This window comes from Salmo salar, chromosome ssa03 (genome assembly GCF_905237065.1).
Source record: "Salmo salar chromosome ssa03, Ssal_v3.1, whole genome shotgun sequence".
Classification (NCBI taxonomy): Eukaryota; Metazoa; Chordata; class Actinopteri; order Salmoniformes; family Salmonidae; genus Salmo; species Salmo salar.
Genome location: NC_059444.1, coordinates 14,787,535 through 14,814,275, shown reverse-complemented (window position 1 = coordinate 14,814,275; position 26,741 = coordinate 14,787,535). Strand labels below are relative to the sequence as shown.

The 26,741-nt window shown below is 42.4% G+C and overlaps 1 protein-coding gene across 1 annotated transcript in view; it reads left to right on the top strand.

Annotated features, from left to right (window-relative positions):
- Nucleotides 1-26,417, top strand: part of LOC106598968 (uncharacterized) — a 33,695-nt gene extending 7,278 nt beyond the window's left edge. The window contains exons 4-13 of the mRNA XM_045715672.1: nucleotides 28-199; nucleotides 465-515; nucleotides 838-948; nucleotides 3,978-4,730; nucleotides 5,116-5,277; nucleotides 20,704-20,858; nucleotides 24,193-24,408; nucleotides 24,676-24,847; nucleotides 25,413-25,454; nucleotides 25,713-26,417. Of these exons, the coding sequence (XP_045571628.1) occupies nucleotides 28-199; nucleotides 465-515; nucleotides 838-948; nucleotides 3,978-4,730; nucleotides 5,116-5,277; nucleotides 20,704-20,858; nucleotides 24,193-24,408; nucleotides 24,676-24,847; nucleotides 25,413-25,454; nucleotides 25,713-25,814 (1,936 nt within the window). The 3' untranslated portion in view covers nucleotides 25,815-26,417. The remainder of the gene's footprint in view (nucleotides 1-27; nucleotides 200-464; nucleotides 516-837; nucleotides 949-3,977; nucleotides 4,731-5,115; nucleotides 5,278-20,703; nucleotides 20,859-24,192; nucleotides 24,409-24,675; nucleotides 24,848-25,412; nucleotides 25,455-25,712) is intronic.
- Nucleotides 26,418-26,741: the final 324 nt, after the last annotated feature.

Below are 26,741 nucleotides of genomic sequence, written 5' to 3'. Positions count from 1 at the left end.
GCCTTGTGTCTTACCCTATCCCTTCAGTAAATATCCAGAAATCTTCTCTATGGAAGAAAGGGAAAAATACAAAGCTGTTTTTAACGACCAGTATCAGGAGTACAAGGACCTTCACAAAGATATCAGTACCACCTTCATGAAGTTCAGAGAGCTGGATGCCATGATGGGAAAACTCCTCAAAGATGGCAATAGTCATGAGGTGAGTGATTTCATCTAACTCTGCAAATCTGGGCTTGAGCCTCGAGGGTGTTTTCGATCTCACTATGATACAATACACCTTTCCTTTTTTCTGGAACTACGCTTGAACTGAATATATTTTTGTTATCTCATTGTCACTGTCACTGAGCAATGAGGCTTCCACTAAAAATAGCATGTGACATCTGCATAATATTATTTTTAAACATGAATATCTTTCATCCTTTTAACCAATTTAATTGTGGGTGTTTGTTCTGTCCATTATGTAGGAGCAGAAGAGAATCCAGCGGATTTTGAAGAAGTATGAGCAAAACAAAAGTGTATGTGGTGAATGGAGAGCCCTAACATTCCTCTCACGTTTCCTCACTCACGCTGAAACAATTCCAAAAATCGTTCAGCAATCATTTTAACGTTCAACTGAGATGTAGTAGAATTGATACTGTTGTGTAAACAACCAGGTAATATTTGCTTTTTCAATAAAGCTGCCCATTCATGTGAATAATATTGCTGCTACTTTGAAACGGGGCCTCTAGATTTCTCATTTAACACCGCTTACATTACAAAAAGAATCAGGCTGTGGGGAAAGATGTGAAGTGATGGAGCTGCAGTCGACACGATGTGTGTTTCTTTTTGACTTCACAGGACCCTGCCTTCCTGGAGAAGAAGGGACGCTGTGACTATCTGAAAGCTAAATTAAGCCACATCAAGAACAGGATCCGCAATTTCGACCAGGACAGCTTGGCAAAGGGTCGGGCCTGAAGAAATAGCACACAGAGGGAACAAAAGATCCATCATTATTCTGTTCCTGTCACGCCTTTGATTGTTTTGTTATTTAAGCACCATTTGTTTTTTTGGTGTGTTGTTTATTTGGATTTCAGTAAATGTCTCTACAAACCAGTAACTGTGTGTTGTTCCATTATAGTCTACAACATGTTTTGTGCTACTGTAAAGATTACTTGGCCAGAAATATTGTGAGTGAGTTTCAGTCATGGAGTGAATGAACTCGTAAACCAACCCAGAGCTCGACTGTGTACCTTTGGACTTTTGTGGACAATGCTAACAGGGTCAATTCACATTTCATTGACTAGCATTGCATTTGCAGGGCTATACATATACACTACATAACATGGAGAGTTTTTTTGTATTTTCTTTATATGAATTGTTAAATATGAAATGTTAAAAGGGCAGTAGGGAACCAACAATCCACTTGAATCTATAACACAGTAATGACATATGCATTTTTTTTTAAGAATCCATAAGAATACAAAAAAAAACATTTGTTTTAGTAACTTATATATATGTATTTATAACAATCTATTCCTGTCAAGAGTTATGCAGGTAAGCCTATACAGCAGATGTATATTCTTCCAGATGTGTTGTATCTCCCCTCTACCTTTATATTACTGATCTGGAAAAACGCGATAAGCGACATACAGTTTAAGGTAGGCTCTCTCTCTTTCCAGTCTCCACATTTTGAAGGAGAGCGCGATAGTTTTTGAAAAGTCTACTGTGTTGAGACCTTGCGCACCGCCATGCGCATTGGAGCAGCCAAGAGAACAGCCAGTGCACACCTTTTAATCGTTTCAGGAGATGTAGCCTACATGCGTGAAAAAGCTTCGAAAAGTAGGCCTATATTCGAAGTGCTAATAGCTGTAATGTTAAACTTTTTTTTTTGCACAATGACCGTTTTTCAATAACATTAGCCTACAGACGTTTCAGGTAAGTGAACGTTATCAGTTGCTACTACAATTATGTTTGACAGGCTGTGTTGGTGACACGGAATTTGGAATGTAATGTAATGACTCCATCTGATAAACCCTGGAAAATTAAAGTAGCATATAGGATAAAATTCTTTGTTTTTTGTTTGTGTGAGCAGAAAAGCTGCTAAACGTTTAAGGGTTGCGTTTTTTTAGTCTTTCTCTTGTTAATTTATATTATTTCACCGTTATTTATACAGGTAAGTAAATTAAGAACAAATTGTTATTTATTTACAATGACGACCTGTCTAACACATTAATAAACAACACATCAACAAACAACAATTACACTACATATCTATTACACATCATTTACACAGTACATGAAAAGCAAACACAAAAATAAACACAATCCTATAAAACGAACACATTCTTCAGTAAAAAGGCCCTCTAACATCAGCCTGAATCGCTCTAGAGTAGGGATGGGCAATTTATGTAGGCCCGCATATCCTTTCCCCCAAAAAACTTTTTTTTGTAGAAATTGCTCCTTGTGTATTCTACTATTCAACTCTCAACAGTCTCAACTGTACAATTACACAAGGTGCCATTTCGAATGTTTGATGTGCATCAGCAGGTTATCTCTTGTTATGTCAGTCACTGACTGCACTTAATTAGCCTATGTCACCTGACTTTTTCAAATATATATATATATATATAAAAAATAAAAAACGTTTTTTATCCTTTATTTTGTACTTTTTAACACTTTTTCGTGATATCCAATTGGTAGTTACAGTCTTATCCCATCACTGAAATGGTGGCCCCCACATCCATCAGTAGACCATCCCTGCCCTAAAGGTACCAAATCCACCAACTTTAAGGCCTTTTGGAGATCATTCCACACAAGAGGCACAAAAAAACTAGACCTTCATGTTTATATTTATAGGCCTGCATGTTTGTTGGTTGGGCAAATATTCTTGTGCTTTTACTGTGGTGTGCAGGCCTATTTTTAGAATTGTATGCAAAAACATTTTTTAATTAGTTTTCACCATTAGTAATAATAATTTCATACAGGATATGGACTGTGGCCAGTGAATATAGCAGTATCGTGTATTTTGGATGACTGAAGCCTTGAACTTGCTTGCTTTGATGCCTGTCAGCCTTTCATGAGTTCAGCTCTTGAATTATTTACTGTATCCTGCCTATCAGAGACCACAGATGTGTGTTCTAACTTTACTATCCTTCTGAGTTCCAAAAGTTCTCACAAGGATAGTAAAACAAGGAACATTTGACAAGTGGAGTCATTTCACTGTCCCCAAAAGAGAAATGCTATTTTAGGCTTAGGGGTTAGGTTTAGGGTTAGAGTTAGAATTAGGGTTAGAGTTAGAATTAGGGTTAGGAGTTAGGATTAGGTTCATGGTTATGGTTAGGGGTTTGGGTTTAAGGTTAGGGTTAGGGTTAAGGTTAGGGAAAATAGTAGTTTGAATGGGAATAAATGTTTTGGTCCCCACTTGGATAGTAAAACCAACGTGTGCGTGTGTGTATGTGCGTGTGTGTGTGTGGGTGTAGACCTAAACATAGCTCAGGTTAGAGTGGTGACAGTCAGATGTAACCGTGAGGGCATAGTCACTATCATCATTACATGCCTTATATTGCACCCTCCCCTTGTATATTCATCACATGCGGACAGGACACATGACACCTGGACTTAAGCAGCTGAGAGGTAGAGAGCACAGTGGAAAACAGCACGCATCACCGCACACACTGCTGCTGCTGGCTGTCTAAATTATTGAGGTCCACTGGGTTGAGTTGCAGTGGACTGATGAGTTGTGCTGTTCACTGAGGGAGAGGGAGCGTTGTTGGCAACAAAACGAATGAGAATACTGTCGGTTGGGCAAACAGACAGAGAGAAGAGAGACTCTAAATCTATCCAATGTGTCGTTCCAATGCGACGTAAAGGCACCTGATGTCATTTGATATCATGATATGATTTATATAATTTGCAATAAGATGTGATTTGTTATGATAGTACATTAGTATGACATATTCAAATGTATGTCTTGTTTTGCAGGCTTCCCTTCTCTCTGAATCATGTATGAGCCGCGGCACTATGACAACCCACCCATCTATAGTCCTCCCTACACTGCTACCTCCAATGGATTCTACACCCACAGAAGTGTGCACTCCCCAAGGAGCAACTTTGACCCCTACCCTCCTCCCCCTGACTCATTCTATATGGAAGATAGGCCTCAACACTTCTACAAATGGTTCTCTGCTCCTGGGCTTGTCAAAACCATGGAAGGAGCGACAGTCATCTTCTGTTTCCTCATTTTTGCCTGTGTAGCCTCCACGTTGGTCTGGGACATGCACGGAGCAGGAATAGGAATGGGGGGCTATGGAACAGGGTCTATGGGGGTTGGCAGTGGCACTGGTGGCTATTACGGAGGCAGCTATGGCTATTCCAGCTCCTACATGACCCCCTATTCGGCCAAGTCGGCCATGATATCCATGGCGGCCATTAACTTCCTGGTTTCTCTGGGCTTCCTTGTGGGGAGTTTTTCTCGGTCGCCTGCTATGCGCGGTCGGAGGTTTTACCTGACAGTGTTAGTCTGTGACGTTGTCCTGGCGGTGCTGCAGGGCATCATTGACATTGTGTTCGTGATCGGTGTCAACCCCATGTCGCAGAGCTCTCAGAGCATGCTCTATAACCCCATGCTTATGATGTGCCAGAACATGCAGGGAAGCCCCAGTCTAAGTGGGAGTGTGGGAGCGGGGTTCCCTGGGGGTTTCCCCATGTACAACCAGTATCTCCAACACTACTGCTACATGGACCCTGAAGAGGTGGGTCAAAGCTTTACTCCAATGCCCTTCGTAATTATTGGAAGCATTTTTTATTCTTATGGCTCTATACTCCAAAAGTTTGGATTTGAAATCAAACAATGACTATGAGGTTAAAGTGCAGACTGAAGAAAAATGCTTCACTGTCCCAATAATTACGGAGAGCACTGTACATCTTCACTATATAAACCTTAACAGTTTACTACTACAGTACATGCTATGAAATACTTTTGACCCCTTTTTGTTTTCTCAGTTGGATAGCTGTTGTAATTAATGGCAATCATTGTGGCGAATCATATTACATTTAATTATAGATACTCTTTCATTCACCTAAAGAAATGAATCGTATGTAGTGATGAGGACACATTTAATTTACCCTCTGTTTCAGGCTGTGGCGTTGGTGCTTGGGTTCTTAGTAGTGGTGGCGCTGTGTGTAGCTGCATACTACGCCTACAAAACCCGCAGTAAGATCTGGCGCCACGGCAAACCCAACATTATCTGGGACCGACCTCTGCTCAGACCACCTGAACGAAATGATGTACAGGACTGGGTAAGTGGAGCGTTTGATTTCTTGCGGTACAAAAATGGACAGGAATTCACTGCAGTAGTCCTATCCTACTCACGTTGGCCAAGAACATCCATAATGTGGTTGGTTACATCACAAACAGTTCACATGTTTGACCCAGTGCGTTACAATGAATTCCTTTGTGTCCCAACCTGTCACCTGGATAACTAGATCAATAGCAAAGGTGGACGTCACTGTTGGGGGACAGCATAAAGGTGATATAAGCTCTCAAGATTGTTGTTGGAAGAATAAACATTGTGTTGTGGTGTGGTGATATCTAAGCAATAACGCCTGAGGAGGTGTTGCGTCGTGGCTATGAACAGCCCTTAGCCGTGGTATATTGGCCATATACCAGAAACCCCCGAGGTGCCTTATTGCTATTATAAACTGGTTACCAATGTAATTAGGTCAGTAAAAATAACGGTTTTGTCATACCTGTGGTATACGGTCTGATGTACCACGGCTGTCAGCCAATCAGCATTCAGGGCTCAAACCACCCAGTTTATAAAAGCTCTCAACATAGTGGTTGGAAGAATAAACATGGCATTGTGGTGTGATCATTAGGTGGCTGTGGTCACAGATTATCCATTATATTGACCAAATACTCAAGTGGCCTCTCTAACAATGAAAACAAATGTCTTTAAAAAATGGAAGGCAGTTGGGAGGAGGCAAGGTCAGGTTGGACCATTCTAGCCAATGAGAGGGGGTATATGTGTGTAAACACCAGGCACAACACTAAAAATGAAGTGCTTTGTAACACTAAAACTAGTGGCAACTGAGCTGCTACCACCTTAAAGGAGATGAAACGTTAACTTTGCTGGAGTATTGAAACACATGGTTCTGAGGGTATTGAGACAGATTTAAGGTGGACTGAAACATTCATCCTGAGGTGATCTGAAACATGACGGTGTGATGTAACACCACATAATCAAGAGTTGTGCAACACCTTGCCAGAGATTGGGAGCGCTAACTAGAGCCCTGCACAGGCATGAATTTTACGCCTGAGTCCTTCCCATGCCTGTGACGTTCAGGCTCAACCCTACCCAGGCCCGATTGCTTCTGCCAAATTTAAGGCCCTGTCCGAAGACCTGAAATCCTCTTTGTCTGTCACTCTATCACTCCCTGCGCTCAGGCAGCTCGCTCTGCGCTCAGGCAGCTCGCTCTGCGCTCAGGCAGCTCGCTCTGCGCTCAGGCAGCTCGCTCTGCATGCACTCTGCTCATGGCGGCTCTGTGTATACATAGCAATGGCTCCGCTTGGGCTGCTCTGCCAGAGATATTAGAGAAAGGAGGAGATAGGAATCCCATTGGGCAATGAATGGAGGAATGTATAACGCCCAGCAGACCGTCGAACAATTGCGTTCACGTTGTCATAATCCCTTCTCAAAGTTAGGGTATGAGTCGAGAAACGTGCCTATTTTCCTTGAAAGTACCTTAATGTCACGATGCCAAAGCTAGACAATATTACATATAGCAAGTTAATTATCTCACATCTTGGAAAATATTTGTAATGTTGTACTTTTTGTTGACGAAATTCATGCTAATGTTGGGTTTTTGACCTAGCGCCCAATTGACTCATTCAAATAAAATGAAATGAAATCAAATGTAATTTATCACATGCGCCCGAATACTGTGAAATGCTTAGCGACAAGCCCTTAACCAACAATGTAGTTCACTCCTTGAAGGAGAGCTCTCCTATCCCAGAATGCACCTTGCAGCTCATTGACGTAGCATGGGCAACGTACACAATACGATTACAATGGAGTTTCCCCATCTCCTCAAAAGTATTTCTGGCTCTGCTCAATGAAGGAAGAGACATGAGAGTCCAGTTAGCTGTTAGCTACTTTTGATCAGTCTAAACTCTAAAGTCAAAGGAACATCTCTCCTGTTTTATATTTGACAAGGTCTAATTACTTCCGACACCATGATCTTAGTCAGATATGACTGTACTGCTCAGCAGAGTACGTGCAAATGGCTCAGCTTCAAAATGTTACTGATAAATTTAGTGATACCCGAGCCCTGCCGTACCCTAGTTATTGAGGGAAAAACATGCCCTTCCCGGCCCTAACCCGATGTATAACGTTGGCGCCCGTTGGGCTCAGATCAGGTAGCAGAGCTCTAGCCCTAACCCGGTAAAGCTTGAAAACATTATTACAGTGTTTCGAGTCCTGTGTAGTGCAGAATTAAATCCCTTCTCTTTTGGTGTTGTTTCCTCTCTCTAAAGCTCCTAAACACTATGATGGTTTTCTGAATCCTGTCTAGTGCAGAATTAGATCTCTTCTTCTGGAGTTTCCAAGTACTGTAAATGGGAGTCCCTCTTATTGTACACTGAGTATACAAAACATTAGGAACACCTGCCATTTCCATGACAGACTGTCCAGGTGAATCCAGATGATAGTTATGACCCCTTAGTGATGTCACTTGTTAATCCTTCAGAGTCTATTGACACAAACGTCAATGCGTCAATCTCCATCAAAATCTGTCAGTTTAAGATAGAGATATCAGTTTTTTTGCGTGGGCTGCATTTCTATTCACCGCATCTGCCTATGTCGGCCTTCCACATCTGCAGTGGATGGTGGCCGAGCTAAAGTGGTGTTTGTCAGACCATGAGAAATCCTGAAAATCGGAATTCTCACAAACGTCTGTAGTGTCCAAACGGTTTGGCCTACAACAGGGATCATCAACTGCAAATTGTCCACAACAAGCACAAACAGATATAACGTTTGACTAAAACAATCATTTCAAATCTTGCTCACATTTGTTTACGATCACGTGTCTCTCTATTATGTGTGAGAATACTTGGGAACAGATTTCTTAAATTAAAATCACTTGGAGCTGATATCCTGGTGTTTTCACAGTCTTTTATGTCACAAAAAGTTGATTTATTATATTTTTTTTGCTCAGAAAGATTGGTGGCCGAATAAGTTGGGGAACCCTGGCCTACAAACCTCTCCACTCTATGGAAAGGGGAGACTCTTACGAACACAATGGTGCTCTCCCTTGTATCACAGGTCTTGTCTGAATGGAACCCAGTGTCACAGGACTCGTCTGAATGTAACCCATACAAACGAATGGATGTATGGGGGTAGTTTTGTGCCAACAAAAATAAGGGGTTAAATATGTGTCCACAAAAAAATAAAACATTTCTTGAGCTTTCTTATATCTCCTTGATATAGGACAGACACTTCAAAACCTTATGATTTATTTTTTGACTGTCTTTTTTGGCATTTATGAATGCATTATTCAGTGCATTTCCTTGGGGCTAGTAGTAAAGGCCAAATTCAATCATTTCAAATGATTATTTTATACCTAAAGGGGTCCTAACATTCAAAATCAAATAGCTAAACGAACGATGGTATGACCATCTTATTAAAACAACTCCATATGTACTTTTAAAGGTTAAATCCACGTAAGTCAGTATAGATGAAGGGGAGGAGACAGGTTAAATAATTATTTTTAAGATGAGACATGGATTGTGTATGTGTGCCATTCAGAGGGTGAACAGACAAAGGTAGTAGAATGGTAGTAGGTGCCAGGCGCACCGGTTTGTGTTAAGAACTGCAACGCTGCTGGGTTTTTCACACTCAACAGTTTCCCGTATGGATCAAGAATGGTCCACCACCCTTAGGACATCCAACCAACTTGACAGATGTAGGATCTTAATTTCATGATTTTTGTTGCTGAGAATTTTCCTGCACAGCAGAAAAGGCTAACTTTTAGTGTATTCTATGTTTAAAAAGGCTTCTAAAGTTTGTAATTTACACTTTAAAATGTCAGACTTGATTTGCCCTAATGAAATATATCAAACTCTACAAAACAATGTCTTAATTATAATCCACAAAATAATTCACATTTGCTGTTGCTGCAGGATTATTTTCCTGCTGTAGCAAACTGGCTCAAATTAAGATCCTACACCTGTAGAGTCCATTCCCCGATGAAATGAGGACGTTCTGGAGGGCAAAAAGCACTTGTAAAAAAACTTCAGCCCAGGGCTCAATGCGATCCACCAGTCATCCATTATGCTAATGTCCTGACCTGAGTCTTTAAATTCAGATGATGTTACATGGTATGGAAGGTTGTTCAGATTAATTGAGTCACAGTACAGTTGAGTTAGATGATATGATTGACAGTTGACAGTTCAGCTGACATTAGTCTTTGATGCTGGTCTTGATTGGCCAGCCGGTGGGTAACGTTGTGTGTATATATACACATACACGTGTCTGATTTTCTGCAGGGAGACAGAAATAGCAAAAAAATAACAAGTAATAATGATAGTGTATGAATGTAAAATGAGGTTATCACATGCTATAATAGTAATAAATTGCAATATGAATACAATTATTAAACATAATAACATGCATAAAGCAAATACTTGATTAAGCTATGCAAATATAGCAACAAGATAACAATATGAATGTCAAAAGTGGGATGAAATAACACGTGGTGTAGTAGGCCAAAGCTAGAGCAGGCTAACATAGCAGTGGCTGTTAAAACCTGTTGGGGCTAGGGGGCAGTATTGAGAATTTTGAAAAAAATATGTGCCCATTTTTAACTGCCACCTACACCAACTCAGAAGCTAGGATATGCATATTATTACCAGATTTGGATAGAAAACACTCTGAATTTTCTAAAACTGTTTGAATGGTGTCTGTAAGTATAACAAAACTCATATGGCAGGCAAAAACCTGAGAAAACCTGAGAGAAAAAAAGAATTTTGTGGCTGTACTATTTTTTTTAATCATTGTTTAATAGATACCACAGTGAGAAAGGATTCATTTCGCAACTCCTACGGCTTCCACTAGATGTCAGCGATCTTTATAACATTGTTTGAAGCGTCTATGATCAACAGAGACCGGATGACAAGGAAGGGAAGTTGACCTCCCTGGGATGTCGTCACTTCCATTATTGCCTGCACCTGCTCAATCATGTGACGCGAGACAATTTTCAAATACGTTTTTCAAGACACAGGAGAGGTCGGGTTGAAACATTACTGATGTTTCACGTTAAAAATGGCTCTAAAGATTGATGCTAAACAACGTTTGACATGTTTGAACTAACATAAATAGATTCTTTTATAACATTTCGCCGTGACTTCCCACCCCCCCGCCCGCGCTACTTTTGAGTGGCCACCGAAGCGCTAACAACATGGAACAACTTGGAGTTATTTGGACATCAATTATGAACTTTGTCAAAAGAAACCACATTTGTAGTGGACCTGGGATTCCTGGAAGTGCCAATGGATGAAGATAATCAAAGGTAAGGGATTATTGACGATAGTATTATTGAAATTAGATGGTTACAAGATGATGCTAACCTATATAGCCTAGCCTATTGTTCTTAGCACAGCACCCGGTTTATTGCAACTTGTGATTTCCCAGTAAAGTTATTTTGAAATCTGGCAATACAGTAGCATTTACGAAATGTTAAAATATAATTATTTGAATGACAATATTATAATTTACCGATGTTTTCGAATAGTAATTTTGTAAATTGTAACGTTGTTCACCGGAAGCATTTCAGAGAAGGAAAAAATCTGAATTTCACCGCTACTGTAAAATGCTGTTTTTGGATATAAATATGAACTTGATGGAACAAAAAATGCATGTATTGTATAACATAATGTCCTAGGAGTGTCATCTGATGGAGATTGCCAAAGGTTAGTGCATAATTTTAGCTGGTTTCTGCTTTTGGTGACGCCTGACCTTGAATTGAAAATGGATGTTTGTACTTTTGTGGCTATGTACTGTCCTAACATAATCTAACTTCATGCTTTTGCCGTAAAGCCTCTTTGAAAATCGAACAATGTGGTTAGATTAAGGAGATGTTTATCTTTTAAATTGTGTAAAATAGTTGATTGTTTGAGAAATTGAAATTATTAGATTTTTGATGTTTTGAATTTCCAGCCTTGTTAGCAATCCCGTCTCGGGGTTCATTGCTAACCTGTAGCCCCAACAGGTTTTAAGTGTAGCATATAGCATGTGGGGTATACATCAAACAGTAGATAAAACTCATAAAGCTAGTAGGCAAACAAGCCAGCTGTCACGTCCTGACCAGCAGAGGGCGCTGCCCGCCAGTCAAGAGTCGCCAGAGCTGCCCGCCAGTCAAGAGTCGCCAGAGCTGCCCGCCAGTCAAGAGTCGCCAGAGCCGCCCGCCAGTCAAGAGTCGCCAGAGCCGCCCGCCAGTCAAGAGTCGCCAGAGCCGCCCGCCAGTCAAGAGTCGCCAGAGCCGCCCGCCAGTCAAGAGTCGCCAGAGCCGCCCGCCAGTCAAGAGTCGCCAGAGCCGCCCGCCAGTCAAGAGTCGCCAGAGCCGCCCGCCAGTCAAGAGTCGCCAGAGCCGCCCGCCAGTCAAGAGTCGCCAGAGCCGCCCGCCAGTCAAGAGTCGCCAGAGCCGCCCGCCAGTCAAGAGTCGCCAGAGCCGCCCGCCAGTCAAGAGTCGCCAGAGCCGCCCGCCAGTCAAGAGTCGCCAGAGCCGCCCGCCAGTCAAGAGTCGCCAGAGCCGCCCGCCAGTCAAGAGTCGCCAGAGCCGCCCGCCAGTCAAGAGTCGCCAGAGCCGCCCGCCAGTCAAGAGTCGCCAGAGCCGCCCGCCAGTCAAGAGTCGCCAGAGCCGCCCGCCAGTCAAGTCGCCCGAGCCGCCCGCCAGTCATGCGAGCCGCCCGAGCCGCCCGCCAGTCACGAGCCGCCCGAGCCGCCCGCCAGTCATGAGCCGCCCGAGCCGCCCGCCAGTCATGAGCCGCCCGAGCCGCCCGCCAGTCATGAGCCGCCCGAGCCGCCCGCCAGTCATGAGCCGCCCGAGCCGCCCGCCAGTCATGAGCCGCCCGAGCCGCCCGCCAGTCATGAGCCGCCCGAGCCGCCCGCCAGTCATGAGCCGCCCGAGCCGCCCGCCAGTCATGAGCCGCCCGAGCCGCCCGCCTGTCCTCCGGCCCAGCCCGAGCGGCCCGCCTGTCCTCCGGCCCAGCCCGAGCGGCCCGCATGTCTTCCGGCCCAGCCCGAGTGGCCAGTCTGCCCGGCGCAGCTATCGGCGCCACCGAAGTGGGCGACGCCGAAGGTGGAGCGAGGTCCACGTCCTGCACCTGAGCCACCTCCAGGATAGGTGGGTTGGGGAGGGAGGGTGTAGCACAGTGCCGTCGTTGACGGCAGCCACCCTCCCTTCCCTCCCTTATTGTTTAGGGGGATATTTTTTGTTGTTTGGGCGTTTGTTTTTTCTTTTAGGTGCTTTCCGGGGTCTGCACCTTGAGGGGGGGGTACTGTCACGTCCTGACCAGCAGAGGGCGTAATGGTGTTAGTTTTGGTCAGGATGTGGCAGGGGTTTTGTGTGTGTGAATGGTTGTGTTGGTGATTGGGACTCCCAATTGAAGGCAGGTGTGTTGAGTTGCCTTTGATTGGGAGTCCTATATAGGAGTGTGTGTTTTTCTTTGGGGTTGTGGGTAGTTGTTTTTGCACTGCGTTTGATAGCCTGAAACTGTTGCTGTCGTGTATTGTTTTTGTCCGGTGGATGCTTTACTCCTTTTTTTAAAATATGAGTATCCACATTCCCGCTGCGCCTTGGTCCATTCTTGAAGACAGCTGTTACACCAGCAGTATTATCTCAAAAGCTGGCCTTCATTTGCATATAAAACAAGTGCACGAAAGGTGCAAACAATGACGTGTCAATTAACTACATGTAGAATCAAGAAAACTGATCAATGAAACAAAATGTCTGTTTTACTTGGACAATTAGCATCCAAACTGCTACACAAAATAAATGTTCTTGGTGCTCTCCGTTGGAGTTTGTGAAGGACCCGAATACAGGGAAGGTGCCTGCAAACTTGCCTGTTTTTATACTTGACCATAGAGTTTTGAATGCCCTCCCTCCACCGCTGTGCTTCAGACTGGGGGAATTCTGAACATTACAGAGGCACGATGTTTGAAGTTCACATTTTGCCTTTAATCTAAACATTCATCTTCTGATATGAAGGTATGAAAAAAATAAAGGTGGAATTTCACCAAAAAACATTCTCCTTAGGCCCTATTCAGACTTGAGATAAGTTGATTTAACGTGCACTTTAAAAAATGGGACTTCAGTAAAGTTTTTATTGAGTCCATGTTAAGCCTGAATCAGGCCCCATGTGATCAGTGTAACAAAGGTGGTTCAGCACAACAGTTTCCTTCTGAAGACTGGCTGAGTGGCCTAAGGTGGTGTTTTGACAAGCAGGGGACCTGGGTTCACATCCACTTTCTCACATGAATACCAGCGATGAAGGCTCACTTTATACATGTCATTTAACTTTTAGATGTGTGTATTGTTAGATATTACTGCACTATTGGAGCTAGGAACACAAGCATTTCGCTACACCTGCAATAACATCTGCTAAATATGTTAATGAAACCAATAACATTTTATTTGACCTTGTTACTTCCGCTATAACTTACATAGCCCTAAACATTTTGATTGTACAATTATTTATAATCTCACAAAGTTCCCTGGCAACTGTAGCCTATAATCAGTGCCAAAGTCTACCCTAGGAAAGTATTCAATTCCCAGTGTCTTCTTTAAATGTTTTATTAAAATATTGACAGAAAATTCTATCAAAATGTATAATCAATATTTATGCAATTTAAAAACATTTTATTATATGAAAGACAGTCTGCCAAAACATTTACATGCACTGAAACACCAACAATTGTTTTCAAAACACAATTATTCATACTGAAGAACCACTTTGGGTGGCTCCGAGTACTTGTTTTGAAATACAGTACATTTAGAAAGTATTCAGACCCCTTTACTTTTTCCACATATTGGTAGGTCACAGCCTTATTCTAAAATTGATTAAACAGTTTTTTCCCCCCTCATCAATCTACACACAGTAACGCATAATGACGAAGCAAAAGCAGGTTTAGATTTCTTTAGCAAATTTATCGAAATAAAAAATATGAAAAATCTGAAGTATTCAGACCCTTTACTCAGTAAAGGACATTCAGAGACTTGTTCCAAAGCCACTCCTGCGTTGTCTTGGCTGTGTGTTTAGGGTCGTTGTCCTGTTGGAAGGTGAACCTTCGCCCCAGTCTGAGGTCCTGAGCACTCTGGAGCAGGTTTTCATCAAAGATCTGTTCATCGCTCCGTTCATCTTTCCTTTGATCCTGACTAGTCTCCCAGTCCCTGAGACTGAAAAACATCCCCACTGCATGATGCTGCCACCACCATACTTCACCGTAAGGATGGTGACAGATTTTTTTCCAGACGTGACGCTTGGCATTCAGCGGGCTGTCATGTGTCTTTTAATGAGGAGTGGCTCCATCTGGCCACTCTACCACAAAGGCCTGATTAGTGGAGTGCTGCAGATATGGTTGTCCTTCTGGAAGGTTCTCCCATCTCCACAGAGGAACTGGAGCTCTGTCAGAGTGACCCTCGGGGTCTTGATCACCTCCCTGACCAAGTACCTTCTCCCCTGATTGCTCAGTTTGGCCGGGCAGCCAGCTCTAGGAAGAGTCTTGGTCGTTCCAAACTTCTTCCATGTAAGAATGATGGAGGCCAATGTGTTCTTGGGGACCTTCAATGATGCAGAAATGTTTTGGTACCCTTCCCCAGATTTGTGCCTCGACACAATCCTGTCTCGGAGCTCTACGGACAATTCCTTCGACCTCATGGTTTGGTTTTTGCTCTGACATGCACTGTCATCTGTGGAACTTTATATAGACAGGTGTGTGCCTTTCCAAATCATTTACAATCAATTGAATTTACCACAGATTTACCGCAGGACTCCAATCAAGTTGTAGAACCAACTCAAGGATGATCAATGGAAACAGGATGCACCTGCGCTCAATTTCGAGTCTTATAGCAAAGGGTCTGAATATTTATGTAAATAAGGAATTTCTGGTTTTTTATTTGTAATAAATGTGCAAAATGTCTAAAACCTGTTTTTGCTTTGTCTTTATGGGGTATTGTGTGTAGATTGGTGAGGAAAACAAATAATTTAATCCGTTTTAGAATAAGGCTGTAACGTAACAAAATGTGTAAAAAGTGAATGGGTTTACATTCAAACTGTCACACCCTGATCTGTGTCACCTGTTCCTGTGATTGTCTCCACCCCCTCCAGGTGTTGCTTATTTTCCCTGGTGTATTTATCCCTGTGTTTCCCGTCTCTCTGTGCCAGTTTGTCTTGTATGTCTTTCAAGTCAACCAGCGTGTTTTTCCGTACTCCTGCTTCTATTCTCTTTTTGCTAGTCCTCCCGGTTTTGACCCTTGCCTGTTTTCGGGACTCCGTACCCACCTGCCTGACCATTCTGCCTGCCCTGACCTCGAGCCTGCCTGCTACTCTGTATCTCCTGAACTGGTTTTGACCTTTTGCCTGTCCACGACCATTCTCTTGCCTACCCCTTTTGGATTGATTAATAAATATCAAAGACAAACCATCTGCCTCCCGTGTCTGCATCTGGGTCTCGCCTTGTGCCCTGATACAAACACCAGATCTCACCTTAGGTGCACTACTTTTCATGGTTTTACTGTACAATGATGGTGTTTTGAGTATTTCTATTTTAACAGTGAATGGTTTCCACTAGTTGCCACAAAGGTTTTTTTCTCTTTGTCGCTGTGGTAACTAATGATGACCAGGCACAACACCGATATAACGTTTTTTTTTAAAATTGCTGGGATGTCACGTGTACTACTTATATCAGGTCATTCGTAACAACCTAATCATTAAGACATTTCTATTTGATCAAATAAGCCATTCAATGTTTTGTTTACCAAATTCGACACTCTCTCATTGACCTCCATACAAAAACTCCACCTGCTGGAGAACAGATTTGGGGCCCAGTTATCCGCTTCGCCACTTCCTCTCTGCTGTAGTTTATAGAGTAACATTACCTCTTCTCACTGGCTGTCAGGTGCTTGTTTATGGCACACCTGGTTTCACTCAGACTGATCATTAGCCAGCCAGGTGATAACAGGCATTGTGAGGACCCAGATAAGGTAATGGTATCACGACTGTGTATTTACTCAAAATGGTTTCGGCCAATCCAGGCCCTGAGTTGTTTAAGCAGGTATATGGCACACATTGGCCATTTGGACATGTTTTTTTAGTTTATCACAAAAAACATTACATTGAAAGAGCAATTAGACCGCTTGTAAAACATGAATCCAAAAATAAATATGACTTAGCAAATAAATATATTTGTTTTCCCTTATTCAGAAATGATATTTCCCAGCACAAACAATTCACTAAAATATTATAACCTCGTAATAGAGCATACAGTAGTATTGACTTCCTGTGAGGAGCTGGTTTCATACATGACCTGTCTGGGTCCCTGGAGAATTCATTACGTTGAATTATTATAGACAGTGAGAATATCAGTGCGATCAGAGCACTGATAGTGATAGACTCTTCACTCTGGTGCCCACGTAATTCATTTACTCCGTAGTAGCCCCACTTCCTCCATTTCCTCTGGTAGAATGTATTACGTCCCGTGCTATAGATCTCAAACTGTTAGAAAACGTATTCGCAATCAATTATTCCACAGTGGCCTATATCTTATCCCAAGTATCTGGCAGCTTCTTGTGTGGTGCTAACCCGATGCACCTTCATTGCAATGAGCTGCTTGCCTTGCAGGGAAGCATATATAATGCAAATGTCATGTATAATGTATTAAAGCAGTGAGTTGCCTTGGTGTTGCTGCAAACCTCTACAGTATACGCTTCTTAATCAGTCTGTCTGCAAGGCGCAATAGTACCGCTTCATTTCACAGAAATGGTGTCGGTGAAAATAAGCTTCTTTTTTTGTTCATTTTAGTTTTAAAAAATGAATTAGCCCCATATTGAAAGAACATTGTGGTTATATTAAAATAAACCATATTAATGTAAAAAATGTTACTTCTACTTGCTGACTGTGCAGGGATTTCGCTAGACAGTGCCTTTGAGGTTTTACACGTATTCCAGCTGGGAACAGTAATGGCGTGCAGCCCATCTGATCCATGTCACAGACTTCTAGTCTCGACAGACTGTTCAGTCTATCTGCTCCTAATGATGTTGTAGATCATTGCTGGAAGTGCTTGATGTTGGGTTATGCCATCCGAGGATAACTATGGTGTGTATTATGAATACATTTGCAGCCTTTATGAATGCATTAAAGGTTTTCTATATAAGAGCCTTGACCATCAGCTGTTATGACTGCTTATAACAATTCTTAAAAGGCACTATCTATAATGCTACGCTGGTGGTTCGAAAAAGGGTTCCCAGAAAGTCCTGTTGTATTTGTTAGCTAGTCTTTTTGGGGTCCACACAAAACATGAAACGTGACACAATAGAGATCATTAATAGACAAGAACAGCTCAAGGACAGAACTACATCAATTGAATAAACACTACATGACCAAAAGTATGTGGACACCTGCTCGTCGAAAATCTCATTCCAAAATCATGGGCATTAATATGGAGTTGGTCCCACCTTTGCTGCTACAGCAGCCTACACTCTTCTGGGAAGTCTTTCCCATAGATGTTGGAACTTTGCTGCAGGGACTTGCTTCCATTCAGCCACAAGAGCATTAGTGATGTCGGGCACTGAATTTTTATTTTTTATTTTTTATAAATGATGTTGGGAGATTTCCCTTCACTGGAACTAAGGGGCGTAGACCGAACCATGAAAAACAGCCCCAGACCACTATTCTTCTTTCACCAAACTTTACAGTTGGCACTATGCATTCGGGCAGGTAGCATTCTACTGGCACCCGCCAAACCCAGATTTGTCCGTCGGACTGCCAGATGGTGAAGCGTGATTCATCACTCTAGAGAACGTGTTTCCACTGTTCCAGAGTCCAATGGCCGCAAGCTTTACACCACTCCAGCCGACACTTTACATCGCGTATGGTGATCTTAGGCTTGTGTGCGGCTGTTCTGCCATGGAAACCCATTTCATGAAGCTCCCAACGAATACTTATTGTGCTAACGTTGCTTCCAGAGGCAGTTTGGAAGTCGGTAGGGAGTGTTGCAACTGAGGACAGATGCTTTTTACGCCCTACGCACTTCAGCACTAGGCGGTCCCGTTCTGTGAGCTTGTGTGACCTACCAGTTCGCGGCTGAGCCGTTGTTGCCCCTAGATGGTTCAACTTCACAATAGCAGCACTTACAGCTGACCGGGGCAGCTCTAGCAGGGCAGAAATTTGACGAACTGACTCGTTGGAAAGGTGGCGTCCTACGACGATGCCATGTTGAATGTCACTGAGTGCTTCAGTAAAGCCATTCTACTGCCAATGTTTATCTATGGAGATTGCATGGCTGTGTGCTCGATTTTATACACCTGTCAGCAACTGGTGTGGCTGAAATAGCCTAATCAACAATTTGAAAGGGTGTAAACATACTGGTGTATACAGCGCCTTGCAAAAGTATTCACCCCTTAGCATTTTTCCTATTTTGTTGCATTACAACCTGTAATTTAAATGGATTTTTATTTGGATTTCATGTAATGGACATACACAAAATAGTCAAAATTGGTGAAGTGAAATGAAAAAAATTACTTGTTTAAAAAAATTCAAAAAAAATGGACAAATGGTGCGTGCATATGTATTCACCCCCTTTGCTATGATCTGGTGCAACCAATTACCTTCATAAGTCACATAATTAGTTAAATAAAGTTCACCTGTGTGCAATCTAAGTGTCACATGATCTGTCACATGATCTCAGTATATATACACCTGTTCTGAAAGGCCCCAGAGTCTGCAATACCACTAAGCAAGGGACACCACCAAGCAAGCGGCACTATGAAGACCAAGGAGCTCTCCAAACAGGTCAGGGACAAAGTTGTGGAGAAGTACAGATCAGGGTTGTGAAGTTGAACCGTCTAGGAGCAACAACGGCTCAGCCGCGAACTGGTAGGTCACACAAGCGCACAGAACGGGACCGCCTAGAGCTGAAGTGCGTAGGGCGTAAAAATCATCTCTCCTCAGTTGCAACACTCACTACCGACTTCCAAACTGCCTCTGGAAGCAACGTCAGCACAGTAAGTATTTGTTGGGAGCTTCATGAAATGGGTTTCCATGGCAGAACAGCCGCACACAAGCCTAAGATCACCATACGCGATGCCAAGTGTCGTACATATCAGGGTTGGGTTATAAAAAAATATCTGAAACTTTGAACATCCCACGGAGTAGCATTAAATCCATTATTAAAAAATGGAAAGAATATGGCATCACAACAAACCTGCCAAGAGAGGGCCGCCCACCAAAACTCACGGACCAGGCAAGGAGGGCATTGATCAGAGAGGCAACAAAGAGACCAAAGATAACCCTGAAGGAGCTGCAAAGCTTGACAGTGGAGATTGGAGTATCTGTCCATAGGACCACTTTAAGCCGTACACTCCACGGAGCTGGGCTTTATGGAAGAGTGTCCAGAAAAAAGACATTGCTTAAAGAAAGAAATGCATGTGGGATGTGGGAGACTCCCCAAACATATGGAAGAAGGTACTCTGGTCAGATGAGACTAAAATGTAGCTTTTTGGCCATCAAGGAAAACGCTATGTCTGGCACAAACCTAACACCTCCCATCACCCCGAGAACACCATCTCCACAGTGAAGCATGGTGGTGGCAGCGTCATGCTGTGGGGATGTTTTTCATCAGCAGGGACTGGGAAACTGGTCAAAAATTGAAGGAATGATGGGTGGCGCTAAATACAGGCAAATTCTTGAGTTAAACCTGTTTCAGTCTTCCAGAGATTTGAGAGTGGGACGGAGGTTCACCTTCCAGCAGGACAATGACCCTAAGAATACTGCTGAAGCAACATTTGAGTTGTTTAAGGGGAAACATTTAAATGGCCTAGTCAAAGTCCAGACCTCAATCCAATTGAAAATCTGTGGTATGACTTAAAGATTGCAGTACACCAGCGGAACCCATCCAACTTGAAGGAGCTGGAGCAGTTCTGCCTTGAAGAATGGGCAAAATCCCAGTGGCTAGATGTGCCAAGCTTATAGAGACATACCCCAAGAGACTTGCAGCTGTAATTGCTGCAAAAGGTGGATCTACAAAGTATTGACTTTGGGGGGGTGAATAGTTATGCACGCTCAAGTTTTCCGTTTTTTTGTCTTATTACTTGTTTGTTTCACAGTAAAAAATATTTTGCATCTTCAAAGTGGTAGGCATGTTGTGTAAATCAAATGATACAAACCCCCAAAAATCTATTTTAATTCCAGGTTGTAAGGCAACAAAATAGGAAAAATGCCAAGGGGGGTGAATACTTTCACAAGCCACTGTATATAGTGTAGGTAGTATAAGTGGTCTACAGGGTAAGACCGGTATAATTATGAGAATGTCCTTGACATTCTGGTTAAGATGCATGAGACTTTCTGGTTCATAGCGTTCGAGGCAGGACACAGCAAAACACCCTCAAAAACACTATCATACCAAATCCATATGAAATATTTAGGCTAATAGCAATGTTTTTACATTGTTTCAGGTGGACTATGTTGCAGAGGGGCAGAGCACTCAGCGGGCCCCTACTGTGATCTTATCAGAGAAGACCGTTCCTGATCTCAGGACAGAGAACAGTGTTGTCTCAGACGGAGCCGGAACAGTCAGCATCTACAGTGAGGAGACCTACAATGGCAATGTGTGAGTAATAGGGCTTGATATTGTCTAAAAGTTTGGACATACCTACTCATTCAAGGGTTTTTCTTTATTTTTAATATTTTCTACATTGTAGAATAATAGTGAAGACATAACTATAAAATAACACATATGGAATCATGTGGTAACCAAAAAAGTGTTAAACAAATCAAAATACATTTTATATTCTTCAAAGTAGCCACCCTTTGCCTTGATGACAGCTTTGCACACTCTTGGCATTCTCTCAACCAGCTTCACCTGGAATGCTTTTCCAACAGTCTTCAAGGAGTTCCCACATTTGCTGAGCACTTGTTGGCTGCTTAAACTTCACTCTGTGGTCCAACTCATCACAAACCATCTCAATTGGGTTGAGGTTGGGTGATTGTGGAGGCTAGGGAATCTGATGCAGCACTCCATCACTCTCCTTCTTGGTCAAATAGCCCTTACACAGCCTGGAGGTGTGTTTGGGTCATTGTCCTGTTGAAAAACAAATGCTAGTCTCACTAAGCACAAACCAGATGGGATGGCATATCATGCTGGTTAAGTATGCCTTGAATTCTAAATAAATCACAGACTGTCACCAGCAAAGCACCCCCACACCATCACACCTCCTCCTCCGTGCTTCACGGTGGGAACCACACATGCGGAGATCATCCGTTCACCTACTCTGCATCTCACAAAGACATGGTGGTTGGAATCAAAAATCTCAAATTTGGACTCATCAGACCAAAGGACAGATTTCCCCCAGTCTAATGTCCATTGCTCGTGTTTCTTGGCCCAAGCAAGTCTCTTCTAATTATTGGTATCCTTAAGTAGTGGTTTCTTTGCAGCAATTTGACAATGAAGGCCTGATTCACGCAGTCTCCTCTGAACATTTGATGCTGAGATGTGTCTTTTACTTGAACTCTGAAGCATTTATTTGGGCTGCAATTTCTGAGGCTGGTAACTGTCATGCCCTGATCTGTTTCACCTGTCTTTGTGCTTGTCTCCACCCCCTCCAGGTGTCGCCCATCTTCCCCATTATCCCCTGTGTATTTATACCTGTGTTCTCTGTTTATCTGTTGCCAGTTCGTTTTGTTCGTTGAACCTACCAGTATTTTGTTTCCCTGCTCCCACCTTTTTCTTGCTCCTGTTTACGAGTTTTCTGGTTGACCGTTCTGCCTGACCTGACTCTGAGACTGCCTGCTGTCCTGTACCTTTACACCCTCTCTGGATTATTGACCCCTTCCTGCCTTGACCTGTCATTTGCCTGCCCCTGTTGTAATAAACTTTGTTACTTCGACACAGTCTGCATCTGGGTCTTACCTTCAAGCGTGATAGTAACTCTAATGAACTTATCCTCTGCAGCAGAGGTAACTCTGGGTCTTCCTTTCCTGTGGCGGTCCTCATGAGAGCCAGTTTCATCATAGCGCTTGATGGTTTTTGTGACTGCACTTGAAGAAGCTTTCAAAGTTCTTGAAATTTTCCGTATTGACTGACCTTCATGTCTTAAAGTAATGATGGACAGTCATTTCTCTTTGCTTATTTGAGCTGTTCTTGCCATAATATGGTCTTGGTATTTTACCAAATAGGGCTATCTTCTGTATACCACCCCTACCTTGTCACAACACAACTGATTGGCTCAAACGGATTAAGAAGTAATGAAATTCCACACATTAACTTTTAACAAGGCACACCTGTTAATTGACATGTATTCCAGGTCACTACCTCATGAAGCTGGTTGAGAGAATGCCAAGAGTGTGCAAAGCTGTCAAGGCAAAGGGTGGCTACTTTGAAGAATCTCAAATATGAAATATATTTTGATTTGTTTAACACTTTTTTTGGTTACTACATGATTCCATATGTGTTATTTCATAGTTTTGGTGTATTCACTATTATTCCTCAATGTATAAAATAGTAAAAATAAAGAAAAACCCTTGAATGAGTAGGTGTGTCCAAACTTTTGACTGGTACTGTAAATGTAATAGTCCAGTCTAGGTAAATAGGCCAGTCTGGGGAGGATTGTCTCAGCCTGGAGTGGATAGCCTTAACCCATAGTGAGTTTCCATAGTCTCTCCCTGGAGTGAATAGTCTCTCCCTGGAGTGAATAGTCTCTCCCTGGAGTGAGTAGTCTCCACCTAGAGTGAGTAGCCTCGCCCGGGAGTGAGTAGCCTCGACCGGGAGTGAGTAGCCTCGACCGGGAGTGAGTAGCCTCGACCGGGAGTGAGTAGCCTCGACCGGGAGTGAGTAGCCTCGACCGGGAGTGAGTAGCCTCGACCTAGAGTGAATAGTCTTAGGGATGTATTCAATCAGATCCGCTTTAGCCAACATCTGCATAGTGGTTGTTTTGGCGACGTCGGAGGTGGAACTGTGTTAGAGCTGTCAAATCCACAAGCGGCTCCTGGCATTATAACTAAAGTGGGCATTGCCATTGGCTGCACGGAGTGCATTAAGAGAAATCCCATGCAGCCTTGTTTACACGTTCGAGCACTGGAATGTGAGATATAATCTATACCTCGATTAGGCTAACAAAATCCTCATTCTTTTCTTTAATTATTTTCAATTTTAGCGTAATTATGTCTATATAGCCTACACTTTCTCGTTCTGAACTTCTAACGTGAGTGGGACGGATGTGGCTTCGTGACAATGGTCAAGAGCAGCTGCTCACTGATTTGATGACTTCAACGCAGTTCTGCATTTATTTAAACATTTTTCCTTAACCTTTATTTAACTAGGCAAGTCAGTTAAGAACAAATTCTTATTTACAATAACAACCTACCCTGGCCAAACCCTAACCTGGACGACGCTGGGCCAATTGTGTGCCGCTCTATGGGACTCACAATCACGGCTGGTTGTGATACAGCCTGGAATCGAACCAGGGTCCGTGCATTAGGGCATTAGACGGCTGTGCCACTCGGGGCATCCGACACCGCCAAAACATCCGCTATGTGGGTGTTGGCTATCGCCGGTTAAAGTTTGATCTGATTTAATCCAGGCCTTGTCCTAGCCGAATAGACCAAAGTTGTATAATAGTCACAGTATTGTTATTGGTAACAATAAAATTACCAGAACCCTACGACTCACCCCTGGCTGTAAAGCCTGGTTAGACACAGGAAAACGATATTAAAATAGTTCATAACAGTATGAAAATGAATAAACTATTTTTTATTAAAATTTGATTTTCTCTGCCTGCTGGTTATCAATTTGCCACCTTCCACTTCTGCTTTGCTGTCAATACAGATACATTATTTTCCCAGTGTTCATGCTGTATTGACTGAATGGTCCAAAGAATAACACCATAATGTAATCATGTAGTTATAAAGGTTAACTAGCTTTATTGACAGTTTGATATTATCTCCAGTTACTATGACAACACCAATGGGCGTGTGCCTGAGCCCCTGTCCCGGCACACCAGGGTCAGCTCCAGCCCCTCTGTGGAGGCAGAGAGCCTGAAGAAGTACCCCATTCACAGGGAAAGGGAACGGGATCCTACCCCCCCTTCCCAGGAGGAGACCCAGCGTGAGACCGGCTACACCGCTGGTGAACTGGACCAAGACCAAAGTGACCACATGCATAGGTGGGCTGTATTTGTTGAGAAGATGGATTGATGGATGAATGGATGGAACGAGGGATGGCGTGATAGATTAAACATTCAAACAAACAGACAGTATCCAACCGTTATCTGCTGTGTGTGCTGTGTCAGATATGCTAGTGGGAAAGCATGACAGAAAGCCATTTTGTTCCAAAGCTCTCTACATTCAAGAAAGCGCTCAAGAAAATTGCAGCATTGATCTAAATGGAATTACCTGTGTCTCCTTTATTCCTGTGTAATGTGTCTCTTCAGCATGTACCCTGAGATAACATCAGACAGGCAACGACGACAGTATAAGAAAGAGTTTGACTCCAACCTGGCGAGCTACAAAAGCCTGTGTGTCGAGATGGATGACATCAGTGAACAGATGCACAAGCTGAGCCGAGAGCTGGATACCCTGGAGGAGGGGACTGCGAAGTACCAGGTGAAGAAAACATATTCTGTTACATTTTCTGGCAAAAAACAATATGGCTATGTTTTCTTTACGGTCTAATATTCTCCTGATATTTCGCGTAGAAATGTATAATTGGCAACTACATTGTTATTATCTCATAATTTAAGTTTTGCTAATTTATTGAAACAAGCACCATTACAGCACACACACACACACACACACACACACACACACACACACACACAAGCTTACTTTAAATAAATACATTTATAACAACTTTTTGAGAACAAAATCAGATGAAGGGGAAGACTCGGCTCTCCCAGTAAAAGGAGTCAAGCATTCGATAATTTCACCTCAAATCTGTACTACTAAGGAGTAGGTGGTATTTTAACCTTTGCTGTTTAGTTGAATGAATCAGTTAAATGATACACAAATAATAAAAAAAGGTTTAAAATGGAAATGCGGCGGCAACTAGCCTTATGCGTTGGAAAAGGAATTTGTGTGTTTTTTGCCTCATCGTTGCGCATAAACTGACTTTAATGAATAATCCCCCTTTGAGCAGTAATGTTTTTGAGAGTTATCCTTTATATCTTAGGGAGTGGCTGATGAATACAACCTTCTCAAGGGCCTGAAGCGGGTGAGTTATAATCGCTCAAGTTACTGTTCATCAATAATTAATCACTCCCTATATGTTTCCTTTCTCCATTCTTTTTTAGGAACAATTATTGAATTTTGGGAGGTATTAACTTTATAATATTATGTAATTTATAAATATATTATAATTGAATATATTATATAATGTGTATTATGTAATGATATTATTCACTGACCAATTGATATATCATTGTAAATGTTTGATATCTAAGGTCTGTAGTGTGGCATTTCTCCTCTGCAGACAGCAGACTATCATGCCAAGAAGCAGCGAAGCAAAGAGCTGAGACAGAACCTATTCCACATCAAGCGCCTAGTGAAGAACTATGACAATGGCCTTTGTTGAAGCAGCCTGGGTCTGCTGTACCATCCACAACTACTCCATACAGCAGACTATATGGTACCAGTCCAGCAGTTCTCAACAGAAGACACCAACACATTTTTAACCTCTATTTAACTAGGCAAGTAGTTAAAAACTAATTCTTATTTTCAATAATGGCCTAGGGTTAACTGCCTGTTCAGAACAACAGATTTGTACCTTGTCAGCTCGGGGATTTGAACTTGCAACCTTTCAGTTACTAGGCCAACACTCTAACCACTAGGCTACCCTACCATGCTCTTATGGGATAATGTTTGATGGTGAACAATAGTAACTTTGACTGATGCCGCTTCACACAGGTTCAAAAGGAAACAGTTGAATGGTTCTTTCTCCCGAAAATGACTTACAATAGGTAGATGTAGATTATGAGGTTGAAACAACCATATTGAACGTGTATGTTAAGGGAAACCTTTGACTTGAGGTGAATGTTTGTTGTAGGGTATGATTGAGACATTTTCGTGATTCATTCTGTTACATTTTTACTATGGATTCTTATGCTTTGTAAGAGATGTAATATTCCTGTGTAATTTTTTTCTGTTTTGTTATTTTATAAATGTTGTACTGATCTGTTCTTGTCTCTTTTGTCTGCTCTGTGCAACATTGCAAAAGTATGTTTTCACCGATTACTAACTACAAAAAAGTATGCATTCTAATATTCTATCTTTAATGTATTTAATGACGAATAACAACTTACATATTTTATAATGAAATATACAATTATTGTAGAATATTATGTCTTGCAATGTGATCATGCAGTACATTAATTCCAGACATTCCTTAAAAATGTTTACAGTAGTTTCTTTGAAGAGAGTCTGATGCAAATTCAACAGGTTTGTTGATCAATTAGTCTTCCCGTGGTTTATACATTGTTCAGACATTAATAAAGATGTAATG